Source organism: Tenebrio molitor, chromosome 2 (assembly GCF_963966145.1).
Source record: "Tenebrio molitor chromosome 2, icTenMoli1.1, whole genome shotgun sequence".
NCBI classification, from domain to species: Eukaryota; Metazoa; Arthropoda; class Insecta; order Coleoptera; family Tenebrionidae; genus Tenebrio; species Tenebrio molitor.
In genome coordinates, this window is record NC_091047.1 from 15,041,064 (window position 1) to 15,061,775 (window position 20,712).

A 20,712-nucleotide genomic window follows, 5' to 3' on the forward strand; every position below is an offset into this window, starting at 1 on the left:
CTGTTCGAGTCCTAAAAGATCGACATCCTTTGATTGGTCTCATCCAATGCCGCACGTAGAGCTACCGAAGGTCTCGGATTACACGCGCCTTTGAGTCCCGTGTTGCTCCGGAAGATCAGCAGCAATTTCAGGAAAGTTGGGGAGCGTTGACTGCTTGGAGAGCACATGAGTAAAGCCATGTATTCTGTGTTATTCACGCACGTCCGAGAACACCTCCTCTTGATTGACCCGACGTATGCCTTCTTGAAATCGGCAGAACCGAACATGAGCGGGAAGGAGGTCGAAAAGAGGGAAAAATACCAGGATGTTCGAGCCTTGAGCGTTGCATCCGGGATACGAGGTCAGGTTAACTACTCTGATTGTCGGAGTCCTCGGTGGTATGAAGCAATTTTTCGTAAGTGAAGTTAACAGCATCCCTTCCTGCAGTCCAATTCTAACTTCATGGATCTAAAAGGCAGTGACTGTCGGTGCTCTCCACTTACTGCGACGTCATGAAGTGGCACATTGGCAAGTGCTGCGCCCTATTGCCAGGGTGTGGGGGTGGACAGCAGAACAAAAACATAAAATCCGGGCATAAAAAATATATAAAATAAGAATAGGGCGGCCAGCGGCCCAACTATATACCATCAATGAAAGCAAGTGGTCAGTGTTTGGATGGCTGGCCGTCGCGCTGGGAAGCTGCGTTGCATGTTAACTCAATATGCACTTCAAAGCTCAATTACTTGATTTTAGAATTATTTGTAATCTGTAATGTTATATGAACAAACGCCGACTTGGATGTCATGTAAAAAGTAGGTGTGCAATTAGGGACACGGAATTTCGGGCATCATTTTATTGTCACTTCAAAAAATTGCGATGTAAATCACTCTTTATTGTCAACGTGACATTCAAAAGTCAAATTTTAAAACTTATCATCTCAATCGCATGTCAATCAAAATCGTCGGTAAAATTGAGGTTAATAATGTAAAGCCTATTTTACATTTTTTGACAGTACATATATTGACAGTGATGCCCGAAATTCCGTGTCTCGAACTGTACCTTCAGAATTTCGGGAATTTTTAGTTCAAGGGCTAATACTGTTTGAAAAATGAAATAATTAATTAAAACAAAAAGGTTGTATCAAGGGCTGTTTTGATTAAAAGAACTCCATTAGCTATCATTGACTCCACTATAATGGAGCAAACATAATGTTTTACTGAAACGAATTTCAAGTCTGAATAAGGATATAGATATGTATATAAATATTTAGGATTTAAACAACAATTAACCATAAAGAAGCTAAACGTCGGTTATAAAACAATTTTATAGTGGTACGAAATGTTAGAATTAACTACATAACTGGATACATATAATCTCATGAAGACTATGAATTCTTATGCTGTTCCGGCATTTGGAAGTACTAAATGGACCAAAACTCTTATTTGGAATATTAACCCTGCGTCACACGGGTTGGGTCTGTGGGACCCAGACCATATAAAAATATGCTATATTTTCGTTATGTCTTAAGTAATTCAATTGGGCTCATCAGTACCTTCTCAACTTTTGGTGTATTTTAGTCTGTACGAATTAAATAAAATAATTCCGGAGCCGTTTTTTGTCAGGAGGGCATTTGGGTCTGTGAGACCCAACCCGTGTAATCGTGTAACTTTTTTTTTTCTTATTTTTGAAATAAACAAAATAACAACTAACAAAGAAAACAACAAATAACAAATAATAAACACAAGACATTGACCTCTAGTATTATATTATCATCCAAAACTAAAACGAAGCATTCGAAAATCAGCAAATCCCTTGATTGGACTTCTGAAATAACAGCACCCGGATCAATTTGCAAATAGTCTCGGACCCTATAAATAATGGGAAGATCGTAAAACAAAATATTTTTGTAAATTTTGCAAAGCTCAGTTATGTTTAGTTTTGTTTATAGTCAAAGGATAATTTGGGCAGTGATTTTTGAACCTGTCGAATTTCTGTATTGATTTTTGTTTATGCCTTTTGATGGCTTAAGAGAAGAGTGTGTCATGTATTATCTAATGAAAAAAAATAATAATAACAGGATATCACAAAATGTTTGTTTGGAATTAAACGTAAATAAACAAACATGCCAAAAATGCAGTGTTTTAACATAAAATTGCAAAACATAGTTTTAGTTTAAAATTCATAACAATTCGGTAGATATGAGAAAGACAAACACCCTAATAAACAACATAACAGTAACCGAACTTAAAAACCATTATCTAATTAGCAAAAAAAAAAAATTCACTTTTGGGTCTCTCAGACCCAACCCGTGTGTTCGTGTAACTGCCAAGCACCCGTGTAACGCAGGGTTTTAACAATAAAGTGAGAACTTTACCACAACATTTAATAAGCATCACCCCGAAAGGTTCAATTGGTAAATTGAAAGGAGAAATCCTGATCCAGCATTTGAAAATTTACCAATTTTGCTTGGTAATCAAATTTAAAAAACTACAACTTTTCACAGTGTACTACACAATTCACTCATCTGAGCAGATAATAATTTTGATATGAACACTATGAGTATCGATAGTTGTAGAATGTGTAATGTGAAACAATATTTTTTTAGAATTACAGAAATAACGAAAACATAAATATAAAAAAATATAAAAAACATAGACATATTCAAATTAATTTTCCAAAATTAAAAAATGTTGACTCATGATTTAGCGAATTTAGAAATGAAGTACCTACCATCTGAGATAGAAACGATAAAAGTTAAGATAAGAAACAAATGGGTGAGTGTCCGTTTGATCCCTGTATTAATAGCCCTTTCGCAACTAGGAACTCGTCCTTGCTCGCACCTGCCGCTTGCGTAAAAATCTACGCATTCAAAGGAGATGGAGATATTATGGACAGGAGAGCCGTTGAGAAAATTTATGGCGGCAAAGCTGGTGGAAATGGATACAAATGTAGGCAATAACGTGGACTATGTATCTTACGGGGACCTTAATGAAGTCCTTCTGTACAGTCGAAAGAATCAGTTTTATAGTCAAATAAATTCAAACGGGCCGATTAGAGGGCTTGCAAATGCACGACATTGCAGTATTATTCCTTAAAGTTGTTGACCCTTCCACAAGTTTCTTCGAATCGTTGAGATCACATTCTTGAAAATTAATTAACATGTTCTTCCACAAGCGTAAACGTCAACTTTTTTATTTATAAAATAGTTCTGAAAACCGAGCAATAAATCCAAAGGTTTTCACAATTATAATGCTGAAAGACACGACAACCGTGTAACTGACCGCTTTTTACGCAAAATGTGTCAAAGAACTGAATCGTGACAATTTCGATATAGCAACTAAATTATACTTGCTGTTACAAATAGCTTTTGGTGACATTTCAGGATTTTCAGTGGACTGGCCTGTAAATTATTATTGGCATCCAAACAGACCTTGGCCTCTGTTCAATTTGAACAGTTGGCACAGGTATACCTGCAAGGAGTTATATTTAATTTATTGACGTAGATTTGCGGCTGCCGATTGTTCCCAGCACGCAAAAAATGTATTATTTTAAACAACTATTTCTCTTGATTATAATTCAGAAAAATTTCAAACCAGTTATTTATAGTGAATTATCTGACGCTGAACATTCGCTACGATTTTTATAAAAAGAAATGGACGCCGTCTGTTTTGTTTGCTGTTCGTAAATCCTCAGAAACCACACATCTGTTAATATTCTCTTTAAATTACCAGGTCTGTCAAAGGATAATATTTTATTTTAGAGTAGTAAATTTAGCGGAACCAATAGAAATTTAATCACTGTGAGATACTCAAATGCTTTAAAATTTGTAATTAATTCTATAATGGTTTCAAAAAACTACAAAACATAAGCAGTGACATGAATATAGGTTGTCAAGACATTGACATTGGAAGTTAATGCAGTCGTTAAGTTTGATCTAAGAATTTGCATAATTTATAGCGTGTTTCCGTAAAATATTGATAATGGGCAAACAAGGCCAGATACGTGATAATTTTCCACTTTTCTGCATAAAGGTTTGTAGTTCACTGGCACCTTTCCAGTTCTGGTAATTAGCCAGGCAGCGAACTTGAATTTCTAGGATTCTTATCGGATCGTTTTGCGTTTTAACAAGAAATAGGACATTTTTAAATTTATTACCAGACCTGTAGATGCATTAACTGCATAAAAAGATAATACATAACACTAAAACCAATACAACATACGTCCTCGTAACATAAAATATTGTATTTTGGTGTTAATCTCGACCTACTAAATGCAAATTTCAATTTTACCTGTTCAAAAATGGATGATTTATTAATCTTTGATATTCTTTCGATGCACACCAGAAATCCATTTAACGTTTTAAGGTTGAATGTAACATAATACTTTTTAATTAATATTTTGATCTTGATAGCAAATAGCTGTAAACCGTCATAGTTCATTACGATATGTAGTTAACATTTTTCTACACCTTCGCAGCAATTAATTTATTTATGGTGCAATTAGCACCCATATTTTATTGCTACATACCGTTCTGTTCCACTAATTCAACAATCTTTTCTGATACTCTACTTTCCATTAGATAGCAGTTATCTAAGCTTTTAAATCATTTCCATCTTTGGTGACACGCAAATATTGTTATTTTTAAGAGGGACATGTGCGTAGAACTGATACAGTCGTTGTAGTTGTTTGCGGAAATACAATTATTATAAAATACAATATAAATTATTTGTTTATACATATGCATGGATTCTGTTGCATGTAATTTGCAATTTTGAGATTAGGGATAGGCAGCATTTAACGGCAAACAGCTGATTTATATAACCTTGGATGAGTGAACCTTGTAACTTGTCGATAATAACATTGCAACATCATTACGATAAATTATAGAAAAATGAAGTAATAACATTTATTTCTATTTTTTGTTTTTAATACTTAAGTAGTTTTTGTGAGGGTTTGCGAATTGTGACGATAAATACTGGCCCAATTTCAAAATCTTCCTTGTTATCATTTTGATGCTGTTAGTTTATGTATGTTACTAGTTTGTACAATAATAATAATAATAATGAAAAGTTGGATCAGTGTCAGGTTGTAAATACATAGTTGGCCGTGGCATTGCTCTACTCACATCTGGCAAATGCGTTTGACCTTCTGTGCTTCAGGAATATAGAATAGTTCCTGCCAAACCTTTTTCCTTAATGCATAGAAATGTTATTTCTTTGAGGTTTAATTATGTAATTCTACTTAAGCCCCTTAGAGTTGAACAGTGTACAAAAGTAGTATTATTACTGAAAGCAATCAATTAAATTAAATTATCAATTTATATAAATATTCAAATTTTTATTCGTCATTCACAAATCTTTTAATTGTTTTTAAAATACAATTTTTTTGAATAAAGACTAATTAAATAACAGAACGCACGATATCTTAATCTAATGTGTTTTATGTCGCAAATAATGTCTCCTATCGCCATCTGTTTAACAGTTCCTGAATAAAACTTGGCACTTTTTAATATTATGTATTGTATAAGTCTATATTAAAGCTTCATACATTTAAATTAATTTAAAGAGTAAAAAATAATATTACTTAACTTGTTTTCATTTTTCAACATAAGCTTCCTTAGAGTATAACATTTTGTATAGCGATACAGATGTAGAGATGTTTCATCTTTACGAAGATGGTTTATTATTTATTTTAACCAACCAGAATATCGGTCCCTCAGTGGCGGCTCGTGAATCCGTAAATGGGGGACGTAGGTTTTGAAAAGATTAAAAAATTGTACAATCAATAATAATTAATCTTTTAATTATACCGGGTGATTCAGTTTGGTATTCGCGGCCCTACATCTTTTTTGTTTTAAGAAAAAAGTATAGCAAACCATATATATTTGTAAATCGCTTGTAAAACTACAATAGATGATGTTGTCAAATCTTCTTTACGATGACATATGTCAAAGTTAAGACAGTCAACTTTTTTTTTGAAATAGTACACTATACATTTCTTGGCCTATTCTTGTAAAGCTCTTTTTTCTACATTTGAATGTGTAAAAAAAGTTGACACTTACATCAGAAAAAAATCGAGAAAAATAATAAAATATGATTTAATTTATTCGAAAGCGTTACTTTCCAAAAAGAGCTAGTAAGCCAAACATTTGTAAATTCGCATTATGTTGGTTCCCTGCATGTCACTATTTACAAGACAACCACGTAGCCAAAAAATAAAATGATTTGACCTTGTTTGTTTAAGCCTCGGGTGCGCCTCGGCCAGAAAACTGAGACTCGGACGAAATACCAAATCCATACTGAATTTACTATGCTAAATTCGCGTTATGTTGGTTCCCTGCATCGCACTATTTTAAGAATTACATAACCAAAAAATAAAATTATTTGACAGTGAAATACCCGATCGAATATTAGAATTTACACTTATTCGAATAATTCGAATACGATTCCCAAGACTCATCATGTCATTCATGCACTATCAAAATTCAACTACATATTTTCATCGTGTATGTATTCAAAGCGGTATAGTCAGGAAGAAGTTAGGTTTCGAAGCCAGATGTTATATCATAGTTATTTATTTAAATGTAGGTTATAACATAGCTATTTATTTAAATGTAGGTACGTTAATAATAATTGAAGCTATTAATGTCAAAATTCAATTGTCTCCATGGCTAACTAGCTCTTTTTAGAAAATAACACTTTCGAATAAATTAAATCATATTTTATTTTTTTCTCGATTTTTTCCTATTGCAAGTGTCAACTTTTTTTACACATTCAAATGTAGAAAAAAAAGCTTTACAAGAATAGACTAAGAAATGTATAATGTACTATTTAAAAAAAAAAAGTTGACTGTCTTAACTTTGACATATGTCATCGTAGAGAAGATTTGACAACGTCACCTATTGTAGTTTCATAAGCGATTTACAAATATATATGGTTTGCTATACTTTTTTCTTAAAATAAAAAAGATATAGGGGCGCGAATACCAATCTGAATCACCCGGTATGTATCGCGATTGTGTTTAGCTTAAAGATTATCAGATTCAATGTGAATTCTTGCATTGTCTATTGCTGTTGTTACATTGAATTTGCCCAATACCTGAAACTTACACTTGGATGTTCTTAGAACGGTTCTCAGACTTTCCATGCTTTTCAATAAAAGGGAATAATTTTTTTAAATCACAATATCCTAATTTGCACCATACTGAATTTTCGATCGCTGATTAAAAAGTATAGGTACACTCCCACGAATACAATTTATTACGTACATTACTTCCTGTGACCCACTTACAAATACGAGTATCTCACGAAACATTTAAACACCATTTTGACCTACCTACAACGGTTTGCAAATTTGGAAGATCGGGAAATGGTCTCCCCAATTCGTTTCCATTTTCTTATTAATAATTATACTACGTGACAAAGAAAGGTAAACATCCTTTTCGGCCTCCCAATCTGGGAAATATAGCGTTACCTTACACTTTAGGTCAAGGGAGGTGCGATTTCCCGTACAATGTCAAAAATTTCTAGTGGAATGTGGGAAAAATCTAGTGGAGTACGGGAAAAATGTGCGGACACCGTTGATTTATTCTTTTCACAGTTAATTTAAAATTAAAGTGTCCATACGTTACTTTAATTTGGTGTAAAAAAACACACTTCCCTGTATAATTTTTCCGATAAATGTGTTTGTTTAATTTATATCGACCAATAAATAATAATCATAATCGTAACAGGGAAAATACAACCTATTGGGTTGGCAGCTGTATATGTCAAAAAGTTTGACAATTGTCAGGTATTTCATAAATATCTGCAAAATTGCACAATAAAACTAAACCACAGAAGTTGATATATGGTTTTGTGTACCTACTTTATCCAGTACTAGCTGTTAGTGCTAAAGTGCAACTGGAAAATAAAAATAAACAAAACATTCTAACCCCAAAATCTTGTATTCACCTGAAGAAAGATGATTCGTTTTCACCAGGAAGTAGTGGTTAAGTACAAGACATTTTAATAATTTGCAACATTATTAACATAATTTATTTTGTAAAATTACAGTTGTAAACATTGTTACAATTCTTCACTTTAGAGAACAATGCAGAAACAATTTGGTAACTGTCAGCTTTATTACTTCTGGGTTGAATGTCAATATGTTGTACTGGTGCTTCTCTTACGGTACTGATGATGGAATTCTCAATGTTGGATGGTTACATTGGAAGCAACTGCTAAAAATTCAAGTAGATTAAAGAACTGTATCGAAGTTTGTGACACAACTCACCATTGTTTGAGCTGTAGCTGCAACACAGTACATTTTGTTTTTGATGTTGAAGGAAGGCCATCAGTCATCACGAATCATTTTAGGAACTTCAATCTTGTGTCCATAGGGCAATCAAGGTTCAAATATTTGTCAATTTTATTTGAAATTGTTTTAATTGTATTAATACCAATTTAACCTGACTTCCATATATTTCTTCACAGTTTCAACCCAGTTTGGATTGGTAATGGCAAACGATCTACAAATATTGGTTTTTGTGTCAGTTATCAATATAATATCTTGTCATGACATTTTCCATTTTCAGAGTATATAACTCCTTTCGGAGACAGGCACCACAAACACCTATTAATAAAACTGCCTGTAATAAAATATGGTTTATTAAAAATTTGTGAATTAAAGAATAGTTATTACATACTTTCGTGAGAAAAAATTGTCCTATGTAACGTTGTTTCGATTTTTGTGGTAATAATTCAGAATTTAGTCCTGCCACTAGTTGTACTGCCTCTGGTGTCACATTTAACTCACTCTATATTATATACTAGACATTTTTTTCACTCGATTAATACACCAAAATCAAATTTTGAAGCACGACCGTGAAAATTTAGCCGGCAAATAATTTGTTAGGAAAAAAACAAATGAGCGGTCACGGTCGTCAAGGAATTGATTCCACAGCATTCGATTTTTTATTGACGATGTCAAATTCTACAATAAAATTAGTCTTGATTTTTAAAGATTTAATATTTTGGTCAGCCGAAAAGTCTAATACAAATGTCGTACGGGACGTATTTTCCGGCCCTCCAACTAATCAGGCACTCGGCTGCGCCATCGTGCCCGAAACCAGTTGTCGTGCCGGAAAATTCACATCCCGTACTCTAATGTAAATAACTATTTATTGATCTTAATTCTCTTGTTGTCATCCTATGACGTCCGGTGCCCCTAGCCCTGTGTTCACGGCCTTCTGGAGTATATGCCTGACAACATCTTAAAATGGTGCCTACAGATCTGCCAATTCTTCTGGCAATTTCTAAAATCCGCCATCTTTCAAAGTCACTAAGCTGAGGAATCTGACCAAGTGTACGCACTCGCGGCGTTTCTCGCCTTACAAAAACACTTTTCCAACAAGTTTTCTAAAATTCAAAAGTCAAGATTTTCAATGTAAACAAAATTTCCTTACACTTGCAATAACCGAACCAGCAGTACAAAAGGCAGAATACTGCATAGATAGGGCTCGGCTGCAAATTTAATCATTTCCTATCTGACCCAAAACATATTTGCCCGCAAAAACTTATTGAAATAAAACCATAAGTAAGTACTGGGTGTTTACCTTTCTTTGTCACGTAGTATATGTTAAATTTAAATGTTTGAAATCGTTAATACTCACCGACAGCACCGAGTTTTTAAATTATTTTGGGGTATTGGATTTGAAATCTGACACAGGACTAGACGAGAAAATCTCTAAAAAAAAAAGCCCTTTTCAACTATAGTCAGGCCGCGGATTTGAACCTCGAATCTACCAAATTTGATATCCTCGCAGCCACGGTGCTCTGTTCTGAAACAGGCGCATTTGATGCTGAAGCTGTATCGTCTTTGGCGCTTGCTATTTGCAAATTTCAAGGTCAATCACTTCCATTTTCTGTGTGTTTTGACGCTATTAAAAAAAGTTTTTGCTTCGGCCTGGAGCCACCTATTTACGTTGGTTGTAATATTAAATGCAGATTTTACAGTTGGAACATTGCTTTAAGGAACAGCATACCTAGTTTCAATCTTCTTTTTTTCTCCTCCATAGCTTCCCGCAAACTCAATTTTTGAGTTCGATGCCGGTAAGTCGTAAACCCGGATTGTCATAAATCAGTAATAATTACCGCTTGAAACCCGCAGTTGAATTGTAACATTTTAATATGTACCAGTAGAATGGCCTAGGGAAAATGAAAATCACTAGGAAACACAACAATGGTGCATCATGCAATGGGAAATTTTCTATAAGAAGTATTACGCCTTCCCGTCATGAAATGTTTTGAACGCACTGGAATCTGTCAGCGCTTCGGACGTTTTATGGCTTAGCAGCATCGGTCTCAGAAACAGAGTATACTCCTCTATTACATTCTTCAAACTCTACAAACACTCGCTTAGAATCATTACCATAACTTTTTCCGCTGATGTAATGGCATTGAATTTTTGGAAAGGCTGTTCGACAAATTTGAAATTGCTACAGTTTATATTTCTTGTGAAGATATTTATAGATTTTTAAGAAAATATATGCTTTTCCCCCCTGACTTTCTAAAAATTAGTGTAAAGTCAATACATATATTGAACTTAACAATGCTCCATGTGAAGAAAATTTAAGTGCTGCTCGATGTATAATTTGAAATGGCGCCTCTTAAAGAAATATCGCAGGATTTATTTATGTTTCATCCAGTGTTATAAACAAGGCACTTTTGAGATTTCCAGATTTCGGGATTCTCGTAGTGTCAGTTTTCGACACGGAAGAGGTTCAAGATACCCAACACTAGTACAGACTCAATATCTGAGATTGATAGCTAGACAAAACCTGACACCCAATGCTACTCAAATTAATATTTCCTTAGAGGAGCTTGTTATTTTCTCACGCACTATCGCACCAAGAACTCACGTTACAATTTAAGAGCCAGAAGACGTGCAATAGGTGTTCACTGTTAAATCGAAACCATCAAGATCGCAGAATTTCAGCGTAAGAACACTTAAATGGGGATGACGAAATGGAAAGAATATTTGTTTACTGTACACATTTAATCTACACCATTCTGATGAATTTTAGTGTGCAGAGAAGACCAGGGGAGCGTTATCCATGAACGGAATATGGATTCACATATAAGCACTGCCTGGGGTATGGTCATTTTAGTTGGTCGCACCGGACTTATTTGCTTGTGTATGGGGTAGGTACATCCAAAAGTGTCTTTGCCCTATGGAGGATACAATTTATCAAAATATATCACAAAATAATATCCTAAATCAGAAGGGACATTTGTGTCAGTATCTTTGAAGTTTGATGTATTCAGTTTTGGCCAACAACAAATTATGATTTCAAGTGTTTTGTCTTTCTGATTTAGGGTAGCTATGATAATAATTGAGAAAATGATTTTTACCTCCGCACCCACCAAACTACACTCCGATTTATACTGTGAGTTAACAAGTAGTTTGAAGTACTGTTTTAGGGGGTAATAAACTATGGCATAAAAACACAAGAAAAAAGCAGTTAAATGGTGGTTTGTGTCCTTTTAAACGTACTACATTCTTGGCAAGGGCTTAAACGATGAAGTTGTATTAATTTATTAATTCATCAAAAACAAATGTTTGCCTTTTCTAAAGAATTAAGTTCTTTATTAACTTTATACAGTGCATTTATTTTAACTGTTGCCATAGGGAATTGCATGGTAAAACTTATACCCCCTGTTAACTTTTGTTCTGATGAAAATATTCAAACCATTTTTGGAACAAAGTTGGAAGATTTTTTAAACTATCGGATAAATTACAATTCAATATCCTAAACTGTCGAAAAAGTTGTGAAAAAATATTTCTATCGCACCGGAATAATAGTACGTCGAGCGGCCGCCAGAATAGCGTCCATGTCGGCTCAAGTAGCACCTGAGATCTGGCCATCTCCACTTTTGACTTTTGTCACTTTCATTTAAAAAATAAATAGCGAGATCTCCTCGAGGCTATGATTAAAATAAATAATAATTAAAATATAAAACCTAATTTTTGTTCCCATATCGCCTACTACGTTTTTTGTCAAATTATTTACGTCCATTAATTTCAACTTTGAAGAGTAAAATTAGTAAAATAAAACTGCTTGTCATTCGTTGTTCAAACAGTATGCATTACGTAGTCTTATTAATGATTTATTACAAAAATAAAAATTTGCACCAAATCTGCAGTGGATCATAAGTTAGCAGAGGGTATAATTTTTACCATGCAATTCCCTACGGCAACATTTAAAAAAAAAAGCATAAGAGGCAAGAATAACACGCGAAGAAATTTTCAAGATCGCTTGGGACATTGTCTAGCAGTCGAAGGAAAACACTTTGAACATTTCCTTTAATCATTTCTGTTAATTTGTTGAGTTATTTGTGCGTTAACGTTTTGTTTTTTTTTTTAATAAATAAATGTTTACATGTTCTCCTTCCACAAGCTAATTTAATCATAGCCTCCAGGAGATCTCGCTATTTTTTAAATGAAAGGGACAAAAGTCAAAACTGGAGATGGTCAGGTGCTGGTTGAGCCGACACGGACGCTATTCTGGCGGCCGCTCGACGTACTATTATTCCGGCGCGCTTTAAAATATTTTTTCACAACTTTTTCGACAGTTTAGGATATTGAATTGTAATCTATCCGATAGTTTAAAAAATCTTCTAACTTTGTTCCAAAAATGGTTTGAATATTTTCATCAGAACAAAAGTTAACAGGGGGTATAAGTTTTACCATGCAATTTCCTATGGCAACAGTTAAAAAAAATGCACTGTATAGGTAAATATATGCATTTTATATAATAATATTTTTTAAATAATTTTGTATTGGTCAAATAAAAATCTAGCTATTTTCCACCTTTTCCATTTCGTTCCTAATCTAAACATTGACGCATTAGTAAATCCTTGATGTTGGTTTGAAAGAAACTGGTCTAATTAAGAGGCACGCAGGATACAAATTTTTAACAACGAGAAAGACATTAAAACAAAAAAAGGCGAATTTAATATCTCGCAAACTGATGGAACAGTTTATTCTAAGCGTCATCTTAACAAGTCTACGAGATTTATAAGATGATTTAATGTTAACAACTGAACCTTCAAAAAATTGATGTGGTAAACTGAACTGATAATGTCTTGAAAAGTCATTTGGGATTGGTGCCATACATTGTAAGACTTGAATTCTATTAAATGAATACACATGGGACTTTATTCAGTATGAATGGAAAAAATATTCCAGGAACTCGGTAAATTAGTGTAAAATGTGTCACACAGATGCTAGAAATTATAATTTGCCTTTAGATATTTAGGATGCAGAGTAAATCCAAGCCTAATGCTGGTATATTTAATATTGTTAAGCGTAACTTGATTGAAGTATCAAACTAGCCATGGTGTCACTAGTTCTAATAATTTTCATATGTTTTTGAATTTGTTATATTCGCAAACGTCATTAGATATTCCTTGTTCATTCTAATATGGCGGTGTTATTTTCTGCAGGTTGTTGAAAAGAAATGTCTTTGTTCTCGGTTTCGGTTTTGAGATAGTGCCGTATTAACATGAGTTTCGCATTAGCTGTGAGGTATGTGTAAACAAGTGTAAATGTCATGACTTTACAAGGTGTCAAGCGAAAAGTTGTCACCGTGAGCGACTTCCGGTTTACGGGACGCCTGCTGGGAAAGGGAAACTTCGCTAGAGTTGAAGAGGCCGTCCATAACGTCCTCAACGTCAAGGTAAGTGCTTTCCGCTTCTCTTTTTGACAAAAATCCTGGCAAGGCAATAATTAAATATGTAGATGTTTTAAAGGGGGGAAAATTGAATGCAGTAATAATTACTGAATCTTACGTTTGCGCTTTAGCTTTTAGCTTTATTGTTTTTTGGTTTATTACGTCGTGCACTGTATGAGAAATAAGCTCGACTAAATTTTATGTACGACATAATTTCAAGCGTAGAACTTTACCAATAAAAGAATTTTAGTGATGAATTGGTTGTTTTGGCGTTTGGGAAATATTGGGGATTAGAATAAATAATAGCTCTATTGTACGAAGCTCGATAAAAGCTATAATAACCCTACGTAAATTATATCAGCAATATTAAATAGGCTGTTGACATTGTATGAATAGGACCGTTAAAATATTGGTTCATTTTTATATTAAAACAGCTCTCTAACACGCTATTGTTAAATTATTCGGCGTTTCGGCGGCTACAATCAATTCAGCTTGTATTGGATTGTACTGACATTTTGCAATAGATAAAAATATGTAGGGACGTACATAATGTGTTCACTTTTATTTTTTGGTGCCATAGAATGGCAGAGGCTACTGAGGTTCAATTCAAAGCATCATTTTTAAAGCTATATATTAATTGAACTTATCGATAAGATAAGTAATAGAATAATTAGAATTTTTATACATTTCGAATTAATGTGATCCAATCATTTTTTTTTTTAGTTTTGAACCTGTATTTTCGAGTTTCATGAAAGCTCTACTTAAGTCAATTTAATTATAAAAGTATAAAACTTGGTACTAGTATATTATTAGTATACAATTACCAATTTTTGCACATGTAAATTTTCCTGTACCACTCTACTTTTTTCTTCGAAGTGCCAAACTATTAGTTCTGTCAATAAATGTCATCAATCGAATTGACAATTGTTACAATTTACTAAATTGAATTAATAAACGTTGGTGGGCACTTTCAACACTAGCTGTGACTTGCTTTTGTTGGCTCCTTTTTAATTTCAATCTCAACTTTGCATTCATATCATCCCTTCGCAATAAATCACATATTTTAGGTAAATAAAGTTTTGTTGTGCTTCGCAGCACTGAGATCTAGACGAATTTTCATCAGAGCAACTTCCCCACTTTTAGCAATAAGTCTCGTTAGTTTTTGCCATTGGCATTGCAATATCGTCACGGTGCATTTCAAGGGCGTTACTGGTTTATTCTCGACGGCTCTTGATGAGGGTGGGAAAATAATTCCGACGCTACATCAACATTTATGGACACATTGGAGGCATTGTTCCGCAACAAACGATGCCACATATTTTCAGATAGATAAATGCCGTCAGTGGTCAGATCAGGCGGCGTTTTATTATATTTGATGGGGCGACGAAAGAAGATCATCACTCTTGGGGGGTGATCTCGTTTTCCCTACATAATAGAAAGACCAGTTCAATATTTGACGCACCCAGCACTCGATAAATCTCTCGAACTTCTTTTCGTCCAAAAAGATGTGTGTATTCGACATTCCCCTTTTATGTTTAGGTTTCGGCAACAGAATTGTAATAACAAGAAATGTATAAGGTGAGTTGCATAATTACATATCTGTGTGTATGATACACAGATAGTTCCCGTTATGTGGTGAAAACAACCAAGAAGACGGCTACCATTCAATTGATTGTTTTCTGACAATAAACGTGAATTTGATGAATGTAATAAAATAACTGAAAGAGATACATATCTATCTATACGTACATGTTATAATTGCAAAACATTGATATGAATACAACTGTCAAAATAAAAGTTATATCTGTTAAAAACATCTTAAATATTTATTTCGCCAATTAAAATTAATATGTATAAGGAATTAGTATTTAAAGATTTTGACTTTTGTCGTTTACATGTGTGTCTGATAAGTGATAATAGCAAGGTCGTTCTATGCTATATGTTAAGTAGGGCTGACTTCTTTACATATAAATTATGTATTTACTGTGTCAATAATCACAAAGTATTATATTTCCTTTTGCAAAGTCCTCACAGAATTATTTTATTTGAAACAATACAGAATCGCACAGAACTTAAACAAATTCTGGACCATAGTTAAAATGTAATTAATCAGTCAAGTTAGGGTGCCAACAGAAGTTTTTACAGCTTTCTGAATTAATGGCACTACTTTCTCTGATGTATTGCTATATTTTGTTTGTCCAATATCGTATATAAGAACGACGACAGGAATTTGATAAAACATATTACACGAAACAAAATGGGAAATGAAAAATTTCCTAATGTAAATTTGGTTTTGTCAATTTGCCAATTTATAGTCTACTTGACAATACCTATTAAATAATTTCAAAAAATGTCATTGAATTTTGAAGATAATTCTACCTATCTCTCGTAAGAAGGTTTCACACTACGAAAATATTGTAAAAATGTGTCAATTTTATTGTGACAGTTCCCGTTTTTTTTTTTCAACCAGCTGCACAGTTTAGTCGAGTATCTTAAAAAATGCATCTCATTTAGCTCTACGACTGTCCAAAAATTCGAATCAAATATTATAAAAGTGTTCGTCCCATCTTCTGTTTATTTCACTGGATTTTATGAGTTATAAGCAATTGATCCGGACGTACGGGTCATGCATCATGATTGCACATTACATCGACCCATTATAATTGCACATAACTGCCTGGATATTGATGGCGCTTCGGTAATCCCGGAGATAATTAATATTAAGTCGATAATTGGTGTTAAGTTGACCAAAAACGCTGGATCCTGAAACTTTGTACTGTCAACAATTTAATATTGTAATAGTAGATTTATTTGCAATAGAATGCAATTTAAGAAATTTGTTCATTTCATGTAAACCATTCTTGTAAACCATTGTGACACGAATGCAGACGGATGTTAACCAAAAAAAAAATTGGTTGAATTATAGTAGTATACTAGTGTACCTATATAAAAGTTTACTAAGAGTAGGGCAAACGCGTATATTTGACAACTATTTTTGATCCAAATTTATGTCAGTTTAATGTCATTAGGTCAGTAGCGTCACAAGAGTTTCTTTTAACGGATCAGAATAAATAAAAAAATGAAAAGTACTGGAAAACCAAACCAAACAATATTTTATTGAACAATAATAAATATTTTTGCTTAAACATTCATTTAAATACTAAATACGAATCTATTGTTTTAAATTTTGAACCAGATCCCTCCCTCATGGCATGACTCTTGCTGGATCATTTAATTTTTTGGCAATTTTAGTGCAAACTTTGATTTTATGTTACAACAACGTCGAAATTTGATTGCCTGATAATCAGGATCGGCAAAAACTCCATCCTTTAGAATTTTCAATATATTTCCGCTGTAGCTATTTTTCTTTAAATATTTTTTTAAATTGGAAAATGCTTTTTCTACTAAAACTGCAGTCTGAAATGTCTTGTCCGTCACATAAAACAGACATCCTGCTTTGTATTCCCTTAGGGCTACAAATTTAGAATAAGGTCTAATAGTAATTCATTTAGTTTTTGATCCTAAAGCCAACATACAATCCTGACAAATTTTTTGTTTCCTCATTGTTTTCATCACATATCCAGCACAATTATACAAAGCATTTTTTTGCTCTCAAAGAATGTTCATTTTGATGTTTATTCCAATCGGACGGTAATATCAAGTTTCTTTCTGTTTCATTATCATTATAATTTTTTTAATCTTGATTCATTCTAATATAATTTAAAAAACCTGTCAATGGTGCTCCTTCATCATATTCATAATTTGTGTTGTTGTTAAATGGCATGTCTAAATATTGAGAAGCAGACAACAATTTCAAATCCTGTTTGAATTGAATTGCTGTCGGCATGGGATGTCTGGATCTTATTTGAGAAAAAACGTTCTCTAAACAGTCTTGCGAAAATCTCGAAGTTAATAAAAATGAGTATTTTTTTTTCATTTAAAAATAAATTTTGAAGGTCTAGAATTGATTTCGTTGTTAAAATTACTCCCGTTTGAATAGGTTTCCATAAGGCCTTTCCATTTTTATCAGGAGCTACTTGTAAACTCGAAAATAATGTTATAAATTCGTCAAGAAATAATAGTGTTTCCTGATATACTCTCAAATTAAATTTACTTAAAGCCAGTGTCGTCGTCCGGGAACTTACCAGTTTAGACCACTTGGAAACCATATCGATAAAAAATGCTGTTGTTATGATGATTTATCTTCGGTAGATTCTGCAGCTAACGTCCCAATCTAACACATTTAATGCATGGGAAACTTTCATTTTGTTGAAATGCCCCGTATTCAATAAATTGACACTTAATTTTGGTGCAAATTTTAAATCCACAGTTTCTTCTTCGTCACAAAATGTTTTTACATGCTCAATTTTCACAAGATTGCTTGGTAATTTGTATTTTTCTACAAAATATGGTGATAACTGTATACTTTTGTTCTGCACCAAACAATTCTTAATGTTTTTCAATAAATGTGGCCCATCTGCTAAGAAGTAGATTTTTCGTCCATCAGAAGGATTTATAATAAAATTTTTAGTGGCACGATGTTTTCCAGCCATTATTCCAAATTTTCTCCACATAACTTGATTTGCAGCCCCCATATCAGAAGTAACAGAATGAATTGTTAACCCTATTTCACTGGTTTTCTGAAAAATTTCTAATAGGATATCTCCTAGAATCATTCCGTTGGTGCTGTCTCCCGTGTAGTAGAATGCCGCTATTTGCTTCCACCTGGTTGAAATTCCTCCCAGCATAATTACCAAAGCTTTACTGGCTACACCTTTATGTTGAGGGAAAGTAATATTGCCAACATATGTTCCGGTTTGAACACAATAGTCTAATCCAGGCTTTATATCCATTTCATCCAAAACTAACATGCAATCTTTAATAAAATCATTATTGAATGTCTCTATCTTAATTTTCATAAAATTTATAACATCATCTAAAACTCCCGACTTAAACTGTAAATTTTGTAAATGATAATTTAATGTGCGAATTGCTGGAAATGGCAATTTCATTTTTCTCAACATGGTATATCCACTGGTTCCACATGCAAATTTAAGTTTCAGTGATTTGGTTAAAGTTTCGTTTGAACATTTTCTGAATTTTTTTGTTCTAATGGGCTGAAGTTGATCTTCTGTGAAAACATTTTCCAATTTTTCTTTTGGTTCTCTATTTTGACGTTTTTGTAAGTAGAGGGCATTACTTAATTTTTTGTTATTTACTTTAAAAATCATCAATCTTTTCTTTAAATTCTGAATTTTTTTTTTTGGAGATGGACGTGATCAAAATTTTCTTTAAATTGGTTTAAATTATGCGGTAACGCAGCACACATTTTTTCTTCTATGTTTGAATTTAATGAGAACTTCGGAAAGCCGAAAATAGAAAGAGCAGCATGCTTTTCAGTACTTTCCCATAAATTTCCCACTGATCTTCTGAAAAATGGTCTGCACATATTCTTCCATTCTTCGGTGGCGTTCTATTCATGTGCTTTGTCCAAATAGAACGCTTATATGGGGTTTTCGGGATAGATACCATCTTCGCTTCTGTTTTTACATCCTTCTACACTGCAGCCTGTCATTGTTGTTATTTGACGAACGGCAATGAATGTCACAATGACGTATATTTTAATAAAATAAATAAATAGGTAAAAGTGATCCACCAATCAAATTGGATCACGCTGTTTGCCCTACTCTTAGTAAACTTTTATATAGGTACACTATAGTAAACTAGTAAACCGAAATTGTATAGGGTTATTCCCCGTAGAGTTCCCGCGAAAATTTAATGTTATGCAATACAAAATACCAAAAGCTCAAATTGCTGGATACCACGTTTAACGTTTTGCAAATAAGGCATCAAAGTAGTTCCAATTAAAACTCAAAATGACATTTTGTTTTCTATATAAGGTTATAAGAAGTAATATTGGAAGAAATCAACGTTAGACAAAAACGTTAGAAATAGGCCATTTAACAACATGTGCGGCTTGAACAGCATTTTTACGCCACTCACCAAAGATCAGAATCATGTCTGTTTTTTTATCGTTTGAATACATGATAAAATCGCGTAAAACCTGGCGTAGGATTTTTTTTTATTATGTCAGACTCTAAAATGATTGACAATGACGCCATCATCGATTATTTATATTGCAACATTAAATTTTCGCGGGAACTCTACGGTGAATAACCCTGTACGTATTACTTTTTTATTTTTAAACTAAAAATATTTCTGTAAGGTACTGACATGTTAGCAACCAACAATCCAATGTATTTTAGATGGTACTACATATTACAACAAAAACTAAAATTTTGCATTTTATAGATCAGTCAACTTACAAAAGTTTAGACAATTTTTTGTCTTCCAATATTTTAAAATGTTTAAAGAAGCGTTTTGCATTGTTAATTTAGAGGCTGAGTCTACTTTTGTAACAATTGCAAAGTTTTATATTTGCTGATGTAAATAATAGGTTACATGTGCAGCTCACACTGCATTTTGTTAATATTTTTGTTGCTGCTTGAGTGCAAGTGTGCAAGCTTGGTGAAGTGCTTCAATTAGGTACAATCGCGGCCATCCAAAAGTGAACGATAGCTTGCGAAAATTTCCGTATTTTTCGTTAGATTAAATCAGGCTGTATGCATTGGCGTTCGTGCAGCAGGCGTTACTATTTTAATAATAAAAAGTTGTAATAATAAAAATGAGACTGAGAAGTAATTAATACATTATTAAAGTGAAAGTAAAATTTAGTAAAGAAACCTTTCCAACACCTATTCGCATTGGCCTCTCAAGCCTGTTTTCTTGCCAACCCCTCTTTATATTGAAGATGCAAGTCTTACTGCAATGTAATTCTCTCGCCACAGCAGCTAACGACCAATTTTCTTCTAGCTTTGCAATAGCCCTAGCTGTCTGCATCGGAGAGAGATGTGGCATTTAAAAATAGTATATTATATATTGAGGGAGAGAAATGCATGATTTTTCCTAAGGTGCAGTTTGTAGCCAGAGGGCGAAGCCCGAGGGCTACAAAGCACCGAG

General features: G+C 33.4%; 1 protein-coding gene and 1 long non-coding RNA gene across 3 annotated transcripts in view; both read left to right on the forward strand.

Moving 5' to 3' along the window:
- Positions 1-7,403: 7,403 nt before the first annotated feature.
- LOC138124032 (uncharacterized) lies at positions 7,404-8,885 on the forward strand. Its single transcript, XR_011156980.1, has 2 exons — positions 7,404-7,967; positions 8,033-8,885. It is a non-coding gene; the product is annotated as an uncharacterized lncRNA (long non-coding RNA).
- A 4,485-nt stretch (positions 8,886-13,370) lies between these two features.
- The window catches only part of LOC138124155 (uncharacterized), a 233,729-nt gene continuing 226,387 nt past the window's right edge, over positions 13,371-20,712 (forward strand). For both annotated transcript variants that reach the window (XR_011157033.1, XM_069039091.1), the window contains exon 1: positions 13,371-13,698. Coding sequence is in view for 1 of the 2 variants with exons in the window: in XM_069039091.1 (XP_068895192.1) it covers positions 13,573-13,698 (126 nt within the window). In the remaining variant the exon portion in view is untranslated. The remainder of the gene's footprint in view (positions 13,699-20,712) is intronic.